Consider the following 23,187-nt stretch of genomic DNA (forward strand, 5'->3'; position numbering starts at 1 on the left):
TGGCAGAAACTAAAGATTTGACTTGTCTACAGTAGGACATCGCGTTAGAGTTGGGATTTTCAAACTGTATTATTACAAGTAGATAAGGTTCTTGTCGTCGCACAGATATACTCCAGGGAAATAAGCAAGAAATAGACCATGTTCGGGACACTGAAATATTGAGGTAGCTGACTACTATTTTAGATATTGTTGACTGTTGACCTATAGGATGAAAACCTACATGTTTCCTGCTTAGAGTTCGCGGCCGTTTTTTAATTATTAACAATTTAGTGCAATCAACGCAATTTTTTCCATTTTTTGCACCCAATTAAAAAGCTAAATAGTTGACATAAAATTACAAAATTTATTTTTTTAGAACATTGAAAAACCTTCAAAATGACGATTTTTGAAAGTCAAAAAGTTAATTTGTTGCTTCGTAAACTGCAAAATAACTGAAAATCGTTATATATTAATAACTTTTACTAAATAACTTAAAACTGTAGTGTTTCACTCAAAGTTGGGTATTGGGGTACATAAAAAACCCTCAAAATTTGAGACCGATCCATTAGTTAGTTTAAAAGTTATTCTATTTGTTCATCCCAGAGACCTTTGTTTTGCAATAACAAATGACAGAAAATAATGAATAAAGGACAATTTTGCGTATGCCAAATGAAAGTAGAAAAGTGATACTATCAAAATGTATTAATAAAAGATAAAAAATTATCTAATATAGTAAAAAATCCTAGTTTATAAACATTTAGAATAACTTTAAAAATATTGTCCGTAGAAAACATCTTTTTACATATTCGAAAAGGTGATATTTTACTCGAATTTTTAAAAATGTAGTTCAAATTGTGACTAGTCATGGTAAGTGGAGGGGGAGCTACTGCTTTGATTGCACTAAATTGTTAATAATTAAAAACGGATGCGAACTCTAGGCAGGAAACATGTAGGTTTTCATCCTATAGGTCAACAATAACTAAAAAAGTTGTCAGCTACCTGGCGGAAGCCGACAAATGCATGAGTTCAAAATCTTAAAAGGCAACTTAAAACTACTATCATTTTCTATATCTTGGGATCTACTCAAAGGATTTTGATCTTTCTTCTTTTAATTTGTATGTACTTTTGTGTACATTGCAAATATACAATTTGTCTAGACATTTATTAATTAATAAACAGTCTAATTTTTTTTTTAAAAATTTTGACAAAATAATTTTTTCTCAAAAATCCATTTTTTGTAATCATACTACATATCATTATTAATTAATAGAAATCGGTACAACGGCCTACTTCATTCAGATGGACTTACCCAAGATTTTTTATGTATTTTGTCCCGTATAACACGAATTTTTTGGTTAACAGTTGATCCGGATGTCGATAAGATTGTTATAAACAAAGAACTTGAGAAATTACCTAACACCGATTTTTAGCAAAACAAACCTTCTTTCTATTTTTTGGGTCATTCTAAGCAAAAAATGTTGTTACAAGTTTTTTCGTAGGATGCATAGTTTTCGAGATAAGAGCGGTGGAACATTCAAAAAATCGAAAAATTGCAATTTTTGGACCCGAATAACTTTTGATTAAAAAATAAAATAGCAATTCTGCTTACCGCATTTGAAAGTTCATGTCAAATTATACCGGTTTTGATTATTTGCATTGCCAAAAATTAATTTTTTTATTGTTATACAAAGCTATAAACACATAGTGCTTGACTAATGGTTTCAATGCATCTCTCATTTAAAATCGAACGAGTAGGCGCGCTAAAACATGCAATTTCTACGTATCATGCTTTAAAACGCATGCATTGGGCACAGGTCAAAACACTTAAACATACTTATAATAGTAATATGTAACATTACGCCTGATGTAAAATAGGTAAATAATATTTTTAACACATTTCCAAACATTATTTGAAGAACCTAACATTCTTATTTAAATAAAAAATTCTGCATGCATTTTTTTTCCGTAAAAATGGTACATGTTTGAAGGGCGGCTACTAGAGAATTGCCTAGGGCGTCATTTGACCTAAACGAGGCCCTGAATGGATATGTAAGTTTGCTTTGTTGTTTTCGATAGTATTAGATATATTAGTTGTTATTCTGTTGAACCAGTATATTTTCAGGACTTTTTTTTAAAGATTTGTTTACAAAACTTTGCAGGTTTCTAGTTTTAGTTTCGTACTATTTCCATGTATGCTGCATAAAATAGTAGGTATACTTTTGACACAACTATTAAAGATTTTAATTTTTGTTGTTTCCGATATTTCGTTTGTTTGCCAATTCTACTTAGAGCGTTGAATGCATGTTAAGCCTTTATTATTCTCGTCTGTACAACCTTGTATATTCTTTATACACCCCTGCTCCTTTCCATGACTGATCCCAAATATCTGAACTTGTTCTACTTCCTTATCATTTTTTTTTTAATATGGGTGGTTATTATTTTTGAAGAGTTGGTTTACTCTGTGTTAATTGATACCGATCGTGTCGGAGTAGGGGAGAGTTGGACAAAACCGGGTAGGTTGATAAAACCGGGTACCCCTTAATTCTTCTAACTGTCTGCTGCTATCTATTAGACAATGTTAAAATTAGTGTCCCTTTACCACCAACAGTCGTGTGTATTCATTTCTACCTCATTTGAGTCATCTGTGCCGGAGCAGTAAGACCTTACCTGTTTTTTGATGCAGGAAACTCGATTTTTAAGGAAAGTTGATAGCTGTTTTCTCCTCTAATGAATAACTAATGGCCATTTCAAAATTTAATACATGTCACCTAGTATATTACCTTTAATTTGGCCAAAAATTTTGAATATTATATCATAATTTAAAAATTTAAATAGCATTTAATGTCTTGTTTACGAGTTTGACAAAACCGGGTAGTCCGAAAATCGACAAAACCGGGTACCCGATTTTATCAGGCCTCTTGTTACTTCCAGTTTCTGCAGTGTTTTTTTTGCTTTTAGTTAACTACAACGTGTGGCTTTTTCTGTTGAAGAAGCTAGTAGGAATAATTTAAAAAATTTCCAGTCGTAAAAAAATTAAAACTAAATGAACTGGACAAAAAAAGAAAAAACGTGGTAAAACGGGCTGCACCAAAAACAAAATTTTGGAGAGTTTGGAGAAAAAAGATAATAATGCCGATGCGTGTCTATATTACAATTAACTATTTTCAAATTATAATGCGAAGGAAGGGTGGATAAAATGTGTGCCTTGCACCAAATAGGCTTATGACACCTGTAGTACCTATGATGATGTAAATTAAGTTTTTATTTGTGACTTCTGTTCATATATTTTCAATTTTTGTTCACATACTTTTAATAAATATTTTATTTTCTGCCCATTAGTATTTTTACATGGTAATTAAGTTACTACCCGGTTTTATCATACCGGTTGGACAAAACCGGGTATTTTGCAATATTTTCATAAAAATAAAAAAAATTAAAAATCTAAGAATATTCTTAAAAATTGGCATTGGCATATCAAACTTAAGTCATTTGAGAATATTTCAATCTGCAGCAAACATTTGCTACTCTCACATAGCAAAAGATACAGACGATTTTTGGAGTGGTACCCGGTTTTGTCCAACTCTCCCCTACTTTGCGAATTTGTCTGCATATGATTTCGGTATTCTATCAGTTAGCAGGCAACATAATTTTGAAAGTGCAATTCGAGAAAGTGGGACGTTTTGTTGTGTTTTACGTCCATTTAAAAAGGAAAACTTCCAACCAGTCCTCACACAATGAGCAGTAACTCCCACAAAAACATCGCGAAAAAATAGAGGACACACGTAAAATGGATCAATGGTTGGAAGAAACTTGAGAAATAGACTAAGGGCGGAGTCCCATGTATTCGATTTCCGACATCCGAAAATCGTCTCTTTTCCTAGTTGCTATTTAGAGGCTAGTCACATTGTTGCGATTGTCGTATACGAAAATCCGTATAAAAACTGTCAATTTTTTGTTTATTGTTTGGTTAGGGATTGTTGTTTTACTGTGTATTGGAAATATTCCCTTCTCCTATTATATAAATTATTGCGGTTATTATGGATAACGTAGAAGAAACTATGGAAGATATAATGTCTCCAATATCTCTTCCATAGTTTCTTCTTGGTTATCCATAATAACCACATTTATACGAAATCGAAAATGTAAGATTTGTAGAAATTTTTTTGCGAATTAAAAGAAGCAGAAATAATAATAGGGTTTTATTAACTTTACGAACATAACTTTCGATTAAAATCCATGTTTCAATAAATTGAATGCACAGAACTATTGGGGTGAGTGTATGAGGTTACAAAAGATCCGTTTTATCGGAGAAAGTTAATAGCTATTTGTATAACAAGGGAGGAAAGTGCTACTTTTCCTCCCGAAAATGAAGTTTACTGCCCGACGCGTAGCGGAGGGCAGTAATCATTCAAGGGAGGAAAAGGCACTTTACTCCCATGTTATACATATTTTTTCATTTTTACTTAATTTATTTATGTAACTAACCAACAAAATTTATTAGAACCATAGATATATAATACTCTAGATTGCGCCCTGCGATCTTAAAATGGGTGACGGTTGCGACAGAGATAAATGAGCCTATTTGGTCGGTAGTCTCTTTTTAATTTAAGGGGAATATCGACGACGTGACTATCCCACTTTATCGAGTAATATGTGTTGACAGTTGGAGCGGGTGGTGACGAGAAATGGTCTTTGGTCTTCGAACGTGGATAATCGTGGTTCGAATCCGGTACCAACTTTACCTTTTTTATTTTTATTTAATCAATATTGCGTTTATTAGATATTTTTACATCTGAAAAATGGACCTAAGTAAATCTAGCAGATAATAAATGTACCTATGTATAGTAAGTTAATATTGGAATACATAATTTGTGAACTGCATAGTAAAATAAAAGTCATTCGTTATTAATATAAATTCGTCCTTATTCGAATGATGTGAATAATATTTGTTTTGCTTCTACTTTTTTAAAAAATTGTAACAATAGTTTCATAAATAAAAATAATGTCTAATTACTTATAATTGAATCGGTCATTTCAAAAACAGCAAAGTCCACAATTTTGAGAAACTAACTTTTTGAGAGGCGTTGTGTGCAAAAACGACACCAGTCCAGTAAAAACATTAGGAACAAAACTACAATATAACTCTGAATTTTGATGTCATCCATTTCATCCATCTTTCGACTATGTAGTTAAGTTTTCTTTGCTCTTCTGTAAAATTAGGAATATGTGACTCGTGTTGTTTTTGAAATGATTGATTCAATTAATAAATCGATGGTACATTATGTTGATATTAATTATTGGTAATTTTTTACCAATATTTTTAATTACGTTATACTATTCTACCATTAACTTATTAACAAAAATAACATTGGCTTTTATATTTTTAAAAATCTATAGGTACCTACACAGTTTTTCTTATTTGTTATATATTTCTTTGCATAGATTTATTTTAGAGATGTAATAATATCTAATAAACGCAATATTGATTAAATAAAAAATAAAAAAAGTAAAGATTGGTACGGGATTCGAACCAGGATTATCCACGTCCGAAGACAAACGACCAGTTCTCGTCGCCATCCGCTCGAACTGTCAAACCATCTAAAATACTCGATGACAGAGTAGGATAGTGACGTCGTCGATACTCCCCTTGAATTAGAAAGAGACTACCGACCAAATAGGCTCATTTATCTCTGTCGCAACCGTCACCCATTTTAAGATCGTAAGGCGCAATCTAGAGTATTATAAATCTATGATTAGAACTAAAACTAGCAAGTAGGTACAATATAACTGTCAACTGTCAAATATATGTCAAATTATTAATGTAAACATTGTTAAATCAACATAACAATTTACTGTTTTTTACCATTCTGCAAAATACAGGGTGTTTTATAAATAAACGTTAAAATGTATAGATACTTACGCAATAGAAGATGATATTGTACAGGTTATAAGTTATATTTCATGAATGAAATACCATGACGTCACTTTTACTTTTCCTCCCTAGGGAGGAAAAGTACAACTTTGCTCTCTACAATCAGGTCCGGAAAAATATACTTTCGGTAGAGGTAGGTGGAAAAATAGTTTTATCTTTATCCGATGTCGGAAGCGTAGTTAAAAATTTCGGATGAAATTCGGCGAGAAAATATTCTGATTCGATTCTGACTAATGAGAATACGTTCGAATCAACGTATCGTTGGAAATCGGATACATAGGACTCCACCCTAAGAAACAAGGAAGTTTATAGACGAAACGGAGTGAAACACATTGTCGAAAGTATTACAAGGCAAACTTGGAGAGAAGCGGAAGATGTTACAAGAATGAGAGACGACAGGTGGATAAAAAAATTGTCTGAGTAGAGACCATGGACAGACAAGCGAAGCTGGGTAAGACTATGGTGATTCGGAGTTGCCACCGCCGATGATGGGGTTGATTACGTTGAAACACTAAATACTTGAATATATTTATTTAACTCACTAAGTATTATAGTAACGAGTTGGTGTTGGATGAATGGACATCCGTCTTGACTCTAACCAAGTCTGTTTCTGAATAATCGCTGTATATCTTTCTACGTATCTATCAATAAGTATATCGTTAATTGTTTGTTACGATTGACTATTTTTAACGTGACCGTGAATTACTAATATAGGGGAGAGTTGGATAAGACGGGATAGTCAGATAAAACGGGATACCTAGCCTAGAGACCCAACTAGTGCTGCTACCAATCGGACAACGACGAAAACTTGTTCTCAGTCGTCATTTTAACATTCTCAGTTCGTTTTACCTCGATGCCATTATTTGATGAAAAGTTGTTGCGTTTAGAATTGTTTGACTCTATTTTTTTGGTACTTTGTACTTTTAAGTGAGTTGTTTTCTACATTATATTGCCTACATATCTAAACATATAATTCCGGTGACTATTATTACATTTAATTAAGCACTCATTAACGAATATTCTCATGTGTAGTCTATCTAATTTTACTTTCACGTTTAGGCAGGAGCCATTTATTTGTTTTGAAAAATGTCTGAGTTGGACAAAACGGGACACTTATAAGTTGGATAAAATGGGATACAGTTTTTTATGTCCCGTTGTATCCACCTATTTATTTGTTGGCCTATTAATTTTTTAAATACCGGTAAAGCGTGTTCTCATACTGCAGAAAAGAACAACATATTTTTATGTGACTTTTGTTCTGATATACGTACCTAGTCCTAAATATAAGGTGTTATTTCCCATTTTGTAATAAAATATAAAAAAGGCCTATTTTTAAGTTTCTGACTACTGAAGATATTGTTTTTTCAAAGGTAAATTTTGCTTTGCAGTCTTATATCTACTTAAATATACTTTTTAGATAATTTTTATGCAAAAAATTAAATATTGTGAACCTATCCCGTTTTATCCAACCGTGGTATGCTAAAACGGGATGTGCAGGACTTTAAATATATTTTTTTACTATTTTCCAGTCATTAAAAATAGCTAAAAATATGTTTTTTATGTGCTTCAATAAATGTTATACCTATAAAAAATAACAATATGCTAATTTCTTTAACATTTTTTCCGTAATAAAAATAAACAAGAATGGTATCCCGTTTTGTCCAACTCTCCCCTAGGAGCATTATTGCTCACTTGCTGTTTTCAGTATGTGACCTAGATTACATAAATCAATGCCACCCATTTACGAAATCCAAACAATGCATGTGTATATTATTTACCTTAAGACTTTTAAAAATTAAATCGATTAAATACTCCTATTTTTTTTTTATGCTGATATAAATCCTTTACAAGACTCTCCAAAGCGGTGGACCGACAACCTCAAAAGAATTGTGATCAATTGGATAGCAGAAGATGGAAATATCTTGAGGAGGCCGATGATCAACAATGGACAAATCAGGACTGATTGATGATTTATTCAATCGAATGGTAAGTTTTATCTAGACTCTGCTTTCTGAATGCCCACATCAACACCGTAGCTCCGCGCCATTTTAGCAATATGGTTCGAAAAGAGTTTAATTACTGCGTGTCATTTCCAAGGTAACCGCATGCCTTTATCGGGCGTCATAAAATAGGAAATCAGCAGCTAATATTGTGCGGACGCCTAAAGCAAATGAAATTATTGTAAAATTTTGTTCAGTTAGATAGGTAAGTAAATATATTTTAATAGAATAAAGCTTGAACAGAAAAGTGAATAATTTTAATAGAAAACAATGAATATCTTCTTCTTTTTGTACAGACATGACTCTGTCTGTTTTTTCAATGCGCCTCTAGTAAGTTGTCGTTCCATCGTTTTCGTGGCTTCTCCAGTAATCATCTTTCTATTAGGGAACTGTTTCTCGCTGTCCTTACTACTCTGTTGTCATTCGGCTTATATGGTCATTCCATTCTTCTGTTTCTTACCCAGTTATTAATGTTATCCACCTTGCATCTCCGTCATATATCTGTACTTCCAGCTCTGTGCCATAGAGTCTTACCATCGATTTTTCGAAGGGTTTTCATCTCCGCTGTTTCGAGAAATCTTTTTGTCCTCTCTGTGTCGGGTCGTGTTTCTGCCGCGTATGTCATTAGTGGTCTGATGACTGTTTCGTAAATTCTGCCTTTCATTTCTTTTCCGATATTTTTATTTCTCCATTTTGTGTCATTCAGGCAACCTGCGGCTCTGTTTGCTCTATTCACTTGATCTTCCACTTCTGTTTCGAGCCTTCCGTAGCTAGATAGTGTGATGGCTAGATATTTAAACTCAAACTTGATATTTTTTATCAAGATATACAAACTATGCATTTTGTCTTTTTTGGGGAAATTAACATGTTAAATTTTCTGGCAGTTATGTTAAATTGGTGCAGCATATGTTGTAAATCATCTTCACTTTGAGATATTAATATTGCATCGAGTGCATAGCAGATTATTTTAAGTTGTTTTTCTCCCATTTGGTATCCTTTTTTATTATTATTTCGTCCATGATCAGGTTGACCAATAAAGGACTCAGAAATCCCCCTCTCTTATCCCATTGCCGGCTTCAATTGGGTCAGTTAGTTCATCTTCCAGTTTTACTTTTATTGTGTTGTTCTGGTAGATGTTTTCGATCGTTTTAATTATTCCTAGAGGTACCTCTCTTGAGTATAAAAATTTGGATAACGTCCTTTAATGTGACCCTGTCAAATGCTTTCTTAAGGTCAAAGAAACGTAAATATGCCGGTTTGTTGTATTCCAACGATTTCTCTTGAACTTGCCTCATTATAAATATAGCGTCAGTGCATGATCCTCCCGACCTAAAACCTTGTTGTTCTTCTGCTGTTATATAATTTCATTCAGTTTGTTTGTTATCACTTTGGTTGTTAATTTTAATGTTGTGTGAATATGAAATACAATAAATTATTTGTAGAATATAACTATTCTAGGGAGATTGGCCCCGTAGCCCTCATTAACTAGCAGCTACTGATAATACACACGTTACCTACAGGTTAAAATACGAAATAAAATACACGGTCTAATAAAACAGTTTATTTTTATACAATAGACAAAGGTATTTTTACAAAAGAGTTTGTATTAATTTAACGTTTCTTTTTCATCTGGGGCTTTCCAAATACTTTATTTTGCTTTGTGCCCTTATTTTGTTTTGAGCCCTTATTTTGGTTCGAACCCTTATTTTTACCCTTGTTTTTCATTTTTTGTTTGAAATTACTATCATATCTAAGTTTTTTAACTTTCTTTTGGGAAGTATCTACCAAATCTGCAAAATGTGATTTTCTTTTCTTTCCACTTGTATTACCATTTTCTGCAAAGCTGTCGTCCCGGACGGCATTTATCTTTTTTTGTTTCTGCTTTCTCTTCGCTAATCTGGCCTGTACAAGTGCAACTTTATTCAATTCGTTACTTATTCTATCATCAGCTGAGTCTTTTCCTTTGCCCTTCTTTTTGTCCTTTGGTTTCTCTGATTTGTCCTTTTTAGCCTTCACGTTTTTAAGACTTAATTTTTCCTTCTCTTCTTTCCGTTGCTTCTTAGTTTGGAACCAAGGTCTTACTTCATCTTTTTCACCTTTTAGTAGTTTTTCAGCTCTATTTGCTTGATTTTCGGCTTTACTGAGCACTCTTTCTTCATATTCTTCTTGAAGAATTTCTGTTACTTGAGGCTCTAGTGACTCAATTTTAGTTCTGTATTTTTCAAGAATGTCAGGTGGGATGACTCTGCTTTTGACTGGATTTCTGGCACGTTTTATTACTTCTTTAACTATTTTCCTCTCTTTCTCGCCAGCTAAGCTTACTGACACACCAGCCCTTCCAGCTCTGGCAGTTCTACCGACTCTATGAATATAGTGTTCAGTTGTGGCAGGCATCACAAAGTTTATCACAGTTTGAACACCTACAATGTCAAGACCTCGAGCTGCTACATCTGTTGCTATAAGCACATCAACTTGCTTCGTTTTGAACCTCTCTAAATTTTCTAACCGTTGGGGTTGAGTTAAGTTTCCATGCAATTCAGCCACTTTGAGACCCAGAAGACCCAAAACAATATGTAAACGATGCGCTTGCTTTTTTGTTTGCACGAACACCATACAATGTTCTCTAAACGTTCTACAAACTAATGCAGCTAGAATTGGTTCTCTATCTGTTTCTTTGTCTGATCTAATTCTAACAAATTCTTGTCTTAAATTAAACGCTACATCGCGATTACTATCTACAAATAATCGAACTGGCTTGGTAAGAGATACTGCTGCTAAACTTTCTACTTCTTCTGTCATTGTGGCCGAAAATAACATAGTCTGGCGTTTACGTGAACACTGTTTAACTATTTCATTCATTTGTTCGGCAAAATACTCATCCAACATTCGATCAGCTTCGTCCAAGATCAACACTTCTATTGAATCTAAACTAAACGATGGAGTACTTTTTAAATGATCTATAAGTCTTCCAGGCGTAGCTATCACTATATCTGGATTCTTTCTTAAAATATTTTCCTGTGTTTTAAGATCTAAGCCACCGACAGCTAAGCCAACCTGTATATCGCTAAACTGGCATATTTGTTTAGTAACCTGGTATACTTGAACACCCAACTCTCTCGTCGGTACCAAAACTAACACTCTTATAACTGTGGTTCCATCTGATGGTCTATAGAGAAGTCGTTCTAAAGTTGGCAACATATATGCTGCGGTTTTACCAGTTCCAGTGGCTGCGCAACCGCATATGTCCCTTCCTAAAAAATATCGAATGTAAATAATTGACTTTTAGAATACAACACTAGAAGAAAGGAAGTGAAACAGGCAGTAAAGATAGTGAAAAAGGAGAGTTGAAAAACATTTGGAGATGAACAAAAGGGTAGTGGGGGAGGTGATAAAAAGCAAGAAATAAGAGCAATGAAAACCAACTAAAGGCTAAAAAAGACTAAGTATGTATTAAAAATATGGAAGGCATTCAATAGGAATATCAAGGAATACCAAGTAAAATTGTCAGGATGATAAAGATGACAATGGAAACCACAAAAAACGAAATAGCATTGAAAGGGGTATACATTCAAAAAGTTTGAAACCAAGGAAGGATTACGACAAGGAGACCCACTATCAACAACTGCATTCAATCTAACATTAGAAGGAATAATCAGGAAAAGCCGAATAAACATGCAAGAAACGATATTTAAAAACGGCCACCAATGCATAGCATTTGCAGATGATCTGACACTATTAGCAACAAGCAAGAAAGAACTACAAAAGTTAATGAAAAACATAACGGAAACCAAAAAATTGGGACTTAAAATAAATGAAGAAAAGACAAAGTATATGATAATGGGAGAGATCCAAAAAGAAAAAGAAAATAATATCATAGTATAAATAGGTGGAGAAAAAACATACTCATTCAAATAGGCCAAAGAAATTAATTATCTGGGAGCCAAAATAGATGAAAATGGTCATGAGGAAGGTAGTCCTGTCGCCAGTGGGGGTACAACGGCCTCCTTAATTCAGATGGGCTTACCCAAATTCTTTTTTATGTATTTTGACCCGTAGAACACGAATTTTTTGGGTAACAGTCGATCCGGATGTCGATAAGATTGTTATAAACAAAGAACTTGAGGAATCACATAACAGCGATTTTGCGCAAAACAAAATATTTTTTTGTATTTTTTGGGTTATTCTAAGCAAAAAATGTTTTTACAAGTTTTTTCGTAGGATGCATAGTTTTCGACATAAACGCGGTTGAACTTTCAAAAAATAGAAAAATTGCAATTTTTGAACCCGAATAACTTTTGATTGAAAAATAAAATAGCAATTCTGCTTACCGCATTTGAAAATTCAAGTCAAATTCTATCGGTTTTGATTACTTTCATTGCTAAAAAATAATTTTTTTATTGTTAAACAAAGCTATAAACACATAGTGATTGAATGATGTTTTCAATGCATTTCTCATTTGAAATCCAACGAGTAGGCGCACATACAGACGTACGTAGATTACGTACATTAAAACGCATGCATTGGGCACGGGAAACACTATGTGTTTATGGCTTTGTTTAACAAATAAAAACTTAATTTTTAGCAATGCAAATCATCAAAACCGATAAAATTTGACTTGAACTTTAAAATGCAGTAAGCAGAATTGCTATTTTATTTTAATCAAAAGTTATTCGGGTTCAAAAGTTGCACTTTTTCGATTTTTTGAAAGTTCAACCTCAGTTATCTCGAAAACTATGCACCCTACGAAAAAACTTGTAAGACTGCTGAGAATCACCCAAAAAATACAAAAAAATGTTTTGTATTGCGAAAAATCGCTGTTATGTAATTCCTCAAGTTTTTTGTTTATAACAATCTTATCGACATCCGGATCAACTGTTACCCAAAAAATTCGTGTTCTACGGGTGAAAATACAGTACCCCCCTGGTGAGAGGACTAAGGGGAGATCAAGGCAAGAATAGCTAAAGGAAATAAAAAGTATGGAGCATTAGGCACATTAATGAAATCCAAATATGTATCAAGAAAAACAAAATTTAGAATTTATACGAATGTTATCAGACCTACAGTAACATACGCATGCGAAATATGGGTGTTGAAAAAGTCAGAAATAGACCTTTTAGAAAGATGGGAGAGAAAACTGCAAAGAGCAATATATGGAGGTATGAAAATAGAAGGTCAGTGGAGAAGAAGAACCAATAAAGAATTGGAAGAACTGTATAAAGAGCCAACGATCACGACGACGATCAAAGCACAGAGAATATGATATTTGGGCACATCGAGATAATGGGAAGTAAAAGAATGCCAAAAATGGTACTCTCACGAAGACCAATACAAAAGAGAAGGAAAGGCAGGCCAAGGAAAAGATGGAAGGACAGTGTGTACGAAGACCTGACGAAAAGTAACATTGAGAGATGGTAAGAACTAGTATTGGACAGAAGGAGATGGAGGGATGTGGTGAAGGAGTGTATACCCTATTCCACGAACATACGCCTGTTTTGGATTACTTCGACAACGAATATTTTACTGTGCAAAATAAGAAGAACGAAAGTAAATTGCAAATTACATTGTTGTTTATTGGAATAACTATTAGCGCCATTTACTTTCGTACTTCTTATGTTGTACAGTAAAATATTCGTTGTCGAAGTAATCCAAAACAGGCGTATGTTCGTGGAATGGCCCATATAAAAATACTGAAGTGTAATTAAATATTTATAAGACTAAAATAAAATGTAATCAGAAATGTAAACATTTTAGCCCTAGGCCTACAAGGCCTGTTGAGCTTAATAAATAAAATAATATATATCAAGAGGAATATACAGATGACGATTTAGAAATAGGCCAAGAAGAAATGGAGGAAGCAGTACGAACCATTAAGTAGGAAAAGCTTAGGGAGAAGATGAGAACACCAGAAATGATAAAATGGCTAGGCGAGAAAGCAATATAATGGTTAGGGACTATACTAAAAGAAGCGTGGAGAATATAGGCGATCCTCAAAAGTTGGGAACACAATTTAATAATACCTATACATAAAAAAGGAAATCAAACACTATGTGAAAACTATATGTGAAATCAATATGCCTTGCACAAATATTCAACAAACGAAAAATTTTATGGTATTAACCCTGCCAAATCTGCTTATTTGACCATATCAGAAAAATTTTACATCATTTTTAAAATAGATATATAATCTCTAGCTATATATTTACCTAATAAAGCAACTGGAATTGTCGCAGACTGAATAGGTGTAGGATGTACAAATTTCATCTCAGCAATTGCCTTTAACAAAGGCCTTGACAGATTCATCTGATAAAAACTAACAGTTTCTCCAGAATTTAATTCAACCTCTTCAAAAAATGCTTCTGTATCATTGTCAGCTTTTACTTTTTTCTTTTTCTTTTCTTTAAGTTTAATCCTATCATGTTTTAGTTCATCTTCTGAAAGAGATATATCGGAATCGACAAGATCATTTGTACCGTTTTCAGTGTTTGTTTGATCCTCATCAGCTTGTGTGCCTCTGACTTTTTTAATTTTGTCATCAGTTTTTTGTTTTGCTTTCCTTTTAACGTATTTAGTCAAATCATTCCAAACATCTTTATTATATTCTTCTACGGAACTGACAAAATTAAATTCCGTATCAAAATCCTCCTTACTTCGAGTTTTTTGTTTGGATGGTTGAAACTGAAAGAGAAAATTAAAATCTGTAAACCAAATTAGTAAACATGTATATAAAGACAAATCTATGGTCTCAATGGACACAAAAAGAAGAATGTACAGCTATGTAATTTATTTAATTCAAAATACATTTTACTGCTGTCAGAAAACAGAAAAAAATGTTAATTAGACAAATGAACATTGCTTTTCCCTTAAATTCAATGTTCAAGCAATTCAATGCTTTTCTCTTAAATTCAATGTTCTTTTGTCCCAAGGATCTTTTAGAGTATCTACATATCTTATTGTGCATTTCAAACGAAATCGTTTGAATGACACTACTACTACAAATGAGACCTACTTCAATACTTGGGATACCAGAATTTGATGGTTCTCAAAAGTACCATGAGGAAACGGTTTCAATTATCACGGATCTGCAGTTGACAGATTGATGTCAAAATAACAGTTTTTTAAAATGGGAAATATAAGGGCGGCCACTCACTATCACGTACACCTGAACAGGTAGACCTATCTGGTGTACCTGATAGTGTGTGGCGGATCAGGTCGCCTGAGAGGCTAGTTATTCCTGCCATAGACTATGAGGTACACCGGATAGGTCTACCAGTTCAGGTATACCTGTTAGGTGTACCTGATAGTGAATGGCCGGCCTAAAAAAAAGATTAGAGTTGTCCATGGACGGGTTGTATCAGGCGGCAATGAACCTACATTGGAACCTACTGGAAAAACATACATTGTAAAGTAAATAGACCACAATCCACTGTTAAGGTTTCAAAATAATTCAAAGATTACCAAATAAAATACCATATTTTCTAATTATTAATAAAAAATAAACACATTTTACCTCTATTTCCTCATCACTGTTTTCTGATAAATCTTCAACTTCTTCATCATCATCAATGGTTCTGATAATAGTATCGTACTTTTTTACACTTTGTAACATTTTCTACGTCTGACAATCGTCAAGAATTTATTTTATATTTAAACAATACTGTTTTTAAATATAATGTACATGTACTAAACTTTCAAAAAAATAAATCAACATAACCATACTTTTAAATTTCAAATCTACACGTGAACCGTGAACCCATCTGCTCTGTATTGTGTGTTGCGCCGATCAAGGCGGATTGGTTTAGGTTCTGTACATATCTCTCACAAGAACCGACACGGACGGCGATTCTTTTGTTGTTAGCATGTACTTAATTTTAGTATCGAGTTGGCAAGTGTACACGCGAGTACACTGAGAAAAGTCTCGCACATTTTTGGCGTATATCAATAAAATTTTAGTTGCACTGAGAGAAAGGTTGCATGCAGGGCCGGCTTTTGTTAACATTCTTAATATTGTGGAATTATTTTTGATTTACAAAAGGTTGCAAATACAACACAAATTAATGGTGAGAATTATATTGATTAAAACCATGGATAAAATACCTTTTTTTATCCTGATTTTAGCATTGAAAGACCAATAATAAAATATATTATAGTGGCGTGACATTCACTAATTATTCTTTTTGGCTTATATTGATACGATACAAAATATAATTTGTTGTTTTCAGCAATTTTGAAAAAGTGTGAACAAGTTGGTGAGAATTTGAACGACTTGGTGTGACCTAATAGGCTGTCTGTCCGTCCGACCGCGAATATAACTCCTTCAGTCACTATACCAGGTAGAATGACAAATGAGGTGTCAATTGAAAGCTTATAATCCATGGATGGTACTCAAGGTGAGACATTTGACCTAGACTGTCTGTCCGTCCGACCGGAAATGTAACTCCTCCGTCACGATACCAGGTAGAATCACAAATGAGGTGTCGAATGAAAGCTCATAATACATGGATGGTACTAAAGGTGGGAAATTTGACCTAGGACTTCCGGTTTTAGAAATGCGACCGGAAGTACTCTTTTAAAGTCACCGCAATAGTAGAAGTGATATATTATTCGACGCGCATTCGCAAGACGAGAACAAATATATACTTCTGGTTTCATGACTGTCTGTCCGTCCGACCGCGAATACAACTCCTCAGTTACTAATACAGATAGAATGACAAATGAGGTGTCGAATGAAAGCTTATAACCCATGGATGGTATTAAAGATGAGAAATTTGACATCGGACTTCGGTTTTAGAGTTACAACCGTAGGTACTGCTTTAAAGTCACTCAAAATATGATATGAATGTAAAACAAGATGACAAAATTAGTAAAATCGTAGATCAATCGACGCAAAGTTACACGAAGAGTTCCAATATCGACTTCCAGTTCTACTTTCGGGTGAAAACCCAGGACCAATTACTTGTTTGTCGAGGTATTTCCTAATAGGGCTTTTCATCGATTGTCATTTGTTTCGAGCTTCTGTCATGTGTCACATAATAATAATATATCTACGTCATACGTCTTTGGTTTGTATCATTGGCAGATACCAATAACGTATGACGTAGATAAATTAATATTATGTGACACATGACAGAAGCTCGAAACAAATGACTGTGAATGAAAAGCCCTATTCATTATATTCGTTATTTCGTAAAATAATCGAAAAATAACAGCCGTTGTAACCGTCACGGAATCCAATTCTTTTTGGATGACAAATGTTCGTGATCAACAACAAGAAACTGTATGTTAAAATCGATTGTCAATATTTTCAATTTTTATTGTCTTGGAAACCAGCCAAAACATTCCGTACATTCCAGCCAAAACCAGCCAGTACATTCTTTAAAGTCGAATATCGGGGTAAATAAATAAAAAAACCAATAAGTATTGTACTATTTTATTTCTATAAATATAAAGATGTAATAACTGAAAAAATATATATAGTATACAATAAAAACTAATAAGCAATCGAGAAAAGAGAAAAAGTAATTTTTTTAATTAATAAATTAATTAATATATAAAAAATAAAAAAAAATAAAAAATAATTTTATTTCAAGAAAAAATCAGTTTACATGCAAAAACTTAGATGCTAAGTACACGATGAACATATTGTTTGTGTGTGTACTTATTCTATTTATTATAATCAATAAAATTAATCTAATGGAGGTAACTGATTATTAAGAAAACAAGAGAAAATTCACTTAACCTAATAAAGATTTACAAAAGACTATGTCTATGTTCTATGAAGTTTTACATTATTACTAGAATATGTTATTTATTTTTATATTTTTTATCCAGCTAGAAAGTGATTTCTTTATCTTAATAAATTTTTTATTTTTAAATTCTTGAGGTAAAGAGTTAAATATTTTTGGAGCTGTGAAGAGTAAGCTTTTTTGAACAGCCGTGTAATATATTGATGTAGTAGTCGTTAACATATTATTAGTAGTAAATCTAGTTAGAAATTGATGGTTTGAGCTGGGTTTTGGTAACTTATTATTACAATAGAGTCTAACAATGGTTTTAATATAAAGTTGAAAAATCTGCATTACATTTGCTTCTATAAACAAATCTTCTGAAGAAAAACATTTCTTTTTAAATAAAATGATTTTTAAAATTGTTTTTTGTGTTATTATTAAGGGGGATAGAACGTTAGAATAACCTGCACCCCAGGTACATATTCCATATGTTAGGATAGATTCGACTAGGGCTTTATATATATTTATGATAGTATCCTTTGTTAAACATTTTCTTAAAATGTAAAATTTGTACATAATTTTTCTTAATTTACCACAAATATATTCAATGTGAGGTTCCCACTTCATGTGTTTGTCAAAAAATACTCCTAAGTATTTAATTTTATCAACAACTTTAATAGTTTGACAATCACATTTTTTGTGATCCTTACATGTGTATTTATGTACTTTAAGAGCTAAAATTTCTGGTGACGTGGCTTCATTCATTGTGAAGCACATAAAGTGGGACTTCTCGATATTCATTGAAAGAAGACTGACATCAAACCAACTTTTAATTTTTGCCATGATTTCCTCTGCTATGGTAAGAGTTTTCTCCCAAGTGCTCTCACAAACAACAATGGCTGTGTCATCTGCATAGCATATAATATTAGCCTCTTTGAGAACTGAAAATAAAAAGTCCATGTATAACACAAAAAGCACTGGACCCAAAACCGTCCCCTGTGGCACACCGTACGTTACTGGAGCTGATTCACTTAAAGTTTCATTTATTTTGACCTTCTGGGAGCGATTTTCCAAATAAGATTTGAACAAATTATAAGGAAGACCTCTTATTCCCTTTTTCTTAAGTCGCTCCAGCAATATACGGTGTGACACAGTGTCGAAGGCCTTGGCCAGATCAATAAAAATGACCATACATTTCTTTTTATTGTTGAAACTATTAATAATTTGATCTGAAAGTTTAATTAAGGCATCTTCTGTGCCATAGTTTTCTTTAAAGCCATATTGGTTTGATGATAATAAACTATGCTTCTCCAGGTAATTACATAATCTTAACTTAATGCATTTTTCTATGATTTTACTTATGTTGTTTGTGAGGGCAATTGGACGATAATTGCTAACTATATCTTTTGGACCACTTTTGTGAATAGGGACAATTATTGTTTCTTTCAGTGCGTCCGGAAAGATGCCTTGCTCAAAGATAAGATTTACTAAGTATAATAAAGGCTTAATGAGAAATTTACTGTAGTACTTAATTATATTATTTGAGATACCATTACCTATGTTTGAATCACTGTTTTTTAATGTGTTTATAATTTTTTCCATTTCACCACTCGAAAAAGGTTTTAAAAACAGGCTATTATTTATATTTCCTTGCTCTATTAAAGAATTTACAATGTGATCTGGTGGTTTTTTTTATTTTTGAGGCTAACGTCTCTCCCACATAACTAAAGTAGCTATTGAATTTTTCTGCTATTTTCCTGTCATCCTCAATCAAACTCCCATCCTTACTTACTATATTAGAAATACTAGGTCTATTGCAGTTTTCATTTGTGGCATATTTTATAGTTTTCCAGATTTCCTTAGCATTCTTACAGTTTTTATCAAATAGATTTTTAAAATAGTTTTCTTTTGCCCTACCTAAAGTTTTGCTTAAAATATTTCTATATACTATATATTCTTTTTTGAAATTTTCATTAAATGGGTTTTTAGCACAAAGTTTATTTAGATTGTCTCGTTGCCGAATAGAGTTCAACAGCCCCTGCGTAACCCAGGGTTGTTTCACTCTATTTTTGCATTTAATATATTTTACCTGTGTTGCTATATTAATAAACTGTGTAATTATCCTTATTAAACTATTGGTGGCAAGATTCGGATCCTGCTCCCTCATAACATCATCCCAACTCTCAGTTTGAAATAATGTTAGCAATCTATTTTTATCTAACACTTTACCATATCTTCCTTTTTTGTTATTATTATTAAATTCATTATTTAGAGTTATATTCAAGAGTATGGGATAGTGGTCCGAGTGACTACCTCTTAAGACTACAGCATTGCACTTATTTACTGACCGCACAAAAAAGTGATCTAAACAGGATCTCGAGTTACCATCAATTCTTGTAGAACAATTAATTTTACTCTTATACCCTTCCACAGAAAATACATTTAGATACCTACAAATAAGCTCTTTAGACCTGGGATTATTAACATTTTTTGTTGGGGAAATATCTACATTTGTGTCACCACAGAAGACCTCAATCTGGCATTTTTTACTATAACGAGTGTGGATTAGTTCAAGGCCACTAATTAGATTAAATTGATCTACATTATGACATCTATAATAACCAGTAATACCCACTGAATACCCATTTTTACTTAAAACTATTCTAAGAAATTTACAATTTTCAATTTCAATCACTTCCAATGATTTTAAGAGTTCACATTTGACATAAAAAATAAAGCCGTCACATTTGTTTATTACACTTTCATTGTAACACAGCTGATATCCTGGTATGTTAAGATTTTGTATTTTGTTTACAACTTTATTTGTCTCTGACAATACAATAACGTCGAAACTTTTATTAAGATACTGAAGGTATGAGATCAGGTTGTCAAAGTTTTTAGACAAGCTTCTTATGTTAAGGTGAATATATATGGAAACGTTTTGATCATTATGGTCAGAAGCTTATATTCCATATGAAAGCAGCCTTTAGCTTTTTTTTGTTGGAACGCAAGTATAATCAAGAGAATGTAAACCTATTATGAAGAGTGTATAGGGCTTTTCATCGATTGTCATTTGTTTCGAGCTTCTGTCATGTGTCACATAATATTAATATATCTACGCCATACGTCTTTGATTTGTATTATTGTTGTTCTGAAGCTATTTCCTTGTGGCATTTTTATGATTAATTATTTATATGGGAAATAAGCCACAATTAAAATGAAAAAAATAATTTCATTAACGTTTCGACGCCCAAATCGGATGCCGTTGTCAAAATACAAAATATTACTAAATAAACAAAAATGTTGTTGCTAAGCAAAAAAATTCTTCTAATAATTTATTTAATCTGACTCATTTATATTGGCAATTTAGACATATATTATACATTTTAAAGTAGAAGACTTTAAAATGATATTGCCAATATTTATGAGTTGCGTTCCTGGGACGACTTACTGAAAGATAGTTCATTCGATTACATGAAATCAACCCCAACTCAAGAATATCCGTCACAAAAAAATTATAGCATGTGATCTGTCTTTAAAAAGACAACCAAATGTAACGACAGTAAAATTCTCGCGTTAGAGACTTCATAGTAAATCACAAGGGAAAACCAGGAAAAAACCCTGTGATTTATATATATTTATATATAGGCTTATTTCCCATATAAATAATTAATTGTATTATTGTATATACCAATAACGTATGACGTAGATATATTAATATTATGTGACACATGACAGAAGCTCGAAACAAATGACTGTGAATGAAAAGCCCTATTGTCAATTATCAAGCATTAACTTGAATGTTGAAACAATTTCAAGTGATATTGGATCAAACTTTTTGAATTTTCTAAATTATATAATGTTACTCCTGAAAATCCTGAATTTCAAGTAGTCAGTCATAAATTGTTTTATATATTTGACCTAAGTTATTGTTTTATACAAACTACAGAAACAATTTAATGAAACATAGTTTATTAAATTTAATTTAGGTTTGCTGATAAAAGTACTTTATGGAAGTTTTTGTGAGTATTGGATTCTCAACTTTTTAAACACAGCACGTGGCTTGTGGAATGAATACATATAAAATATGACTTTGTGCTCTTCCTGCAGATGCATTTGGTACAGTAGAGGTCAAAGAAAGGTTAGAGAATTTGTATGGTATTTTAGATTCAAATTCTTTGTGAAATCCCAATAAATACAAAATTAATTTTTTATGCGATAGTTTATAGTTCATGAAAAAGCTTAAAATAATTAATTCACATAATCAAGATATCTCAAAAAGAATTAAATTGTATAAATGTTGGAAAATAACAATAGTTGTAGGCTATATAAGAAAATATACAGGGTGTCCAGAAACTCTACCGACAAACGAAGACAGGAGATTCCTCAGATAATTTTAAGAAAATTTAACCCAATTCACCTAGTCCGAAAATGCTTCTTACGGGAGCTAGAGCTCTTTGAAGATGGCGTCATAAAATTAGTTTTTCTTAAATATCTCCAGAACGCTTCTATTTAGAAAAACGAAAATTGGTATGCATATTTACTTTTCAGAGATGAATAGATTACATCCATTGTAAATTTCTAGTACCGGTCATAGGCGTCCGTTTTGGGTAGAGCAACGGGTATTTTATCGCATAACTTTTTTGTCCTTAAATTCTATGCATTTTTGACAACGGATTATTAAATTGTGAGGTATTCTAGTACTAAAACGTACTCTTGCTTTAGGTCGGTAGGACACACCGTTTTCTAGAAAAATCGATTTGAAAATTTTTAGTTTTTGGAATTTGAAAAAAAATTGAAAGAACTTTTCAACAAAAAACGAAGTATTTTACCAACATAAAGTAAGAGTAACTTTTAGTACTCGAATACCTCATAATTTAATAATCTAGTGTCAAAAATGCTCAAAAATTAAGACAAAAGTTATGCTATAAAATAACTGTTGACCTACCCAAAACGGACGCCTATGACCAGTACTAGAAATTCGCAATTAATGAAATCGATTTATCTCTGGAATATAAATAAATGTACCAGTTTTCGTCTTTCTAAACAGTTTTTTTTTGAAATTTTTTTTTTAAATTTAAAAAGCGAAAAATTTTCAAATCGATTTTTCTAGAAAACGGTGTGTCCTACCGATTTAAAACAAGAGTACCTTTAAGTACTAGAATACTTCACAATTTCATAATCCAGTGTCAGAAATGCATAAAAGTTAAAGATAAAAAAGTTATGCGATAAAATAACCGTTGCCCTACCCAAAAGAGACGCCTATGATCGGTACTAGAAATTTGCAATGGATGGATTAGATTTATATCTTGTAGATAAATACGTGTACCAATTTTTGTTTTTCTAAATAGAAACGTTCTGGAGGTATTTAAGAAAAACTAATTACAAGACGCCATCTTCAAAGAGCTCTATCTCCCTTAGGAAGCATTTTCGGACTAAGTGAATTGGGTTAAATTATCTTAAAATTATCTGAAGAATCTCCTGTCTTCGTTTGTTGGTAGAGTTTCTGGACACCCTGTATATAGAAAATAAGTCTATACAAAATATTATG

General features: G+C 32.5%; 1 protein-coding gene across 1 annotated transcript; it reads right to left on the reverse strand.

The window, feature by feature from the left end:
* Positions 1 to 9,457: 9,457 nt before the first annotated feature.
* LOC114332994 (probable ATP-dependent RNA helicase DDX27) lies at positions 9,458 to 15,764 on the reverse strand. The gene is made up of 3 exons (XM_028282799.2): positions 15,419 to 15,764; positions 14,115 to 14,586; positions 9,458 to 11,162 (listed from the first exon to the last, which is right to left on the reverse strand). The coding sequence occupies exons 1-3, from the start codon at positions 15,515 to 15,517 to the stop codon at positions 9,523 to 9,525; spliced, it is 2,211 nt and encodes a 736-aa protein (XP_028138600.1). The 5' UTR covers positions 15,518 to 15,764; the 3' UTR covers positions 9,458 to 9,522.
* Positions 15,765 to 23,187: the final 7,423 nt, after the last annotated feature.

This window comes from Diabrotica virgifera, chromosome 4 (assembly GCF_917563875.1).
Source record: "Diabrotica virgifera virgifera chromosome 4, PGI_DIABVI_V3a".
Lineage (NCBI taxonomy): Eukaryota > Metazoa > Arthropoda > Insecta > Coleoptera > Chrysomelidae > Diabrotica > Diabrotica virgifera.

Excerpts from the sequence above, each read along its gene's own strand:
- LOC114332994 (XM_028282799.2), bottom strand. The coding sequence starts at position 15,517 with ATGTTACAAAGTGTAAAAAAGTACGATACTATTATCAGAACCATTGAT. Across the intron at positions 14,587-15,418 it reads ACAGTGATGAGGAAATAGAG|TTTCAACCATCCAAACAAAA; the intron begins GTAAAATGTGTT and ends TTTCTCTTTCAG. Across the intron at positions 11,163-14,114 it reads AATTCCAGTTGCTTTATTAG|GAAGGGACATATGCGGTTGC; the intron begins GTAAATATATAG and ends GATATTTTTTAG.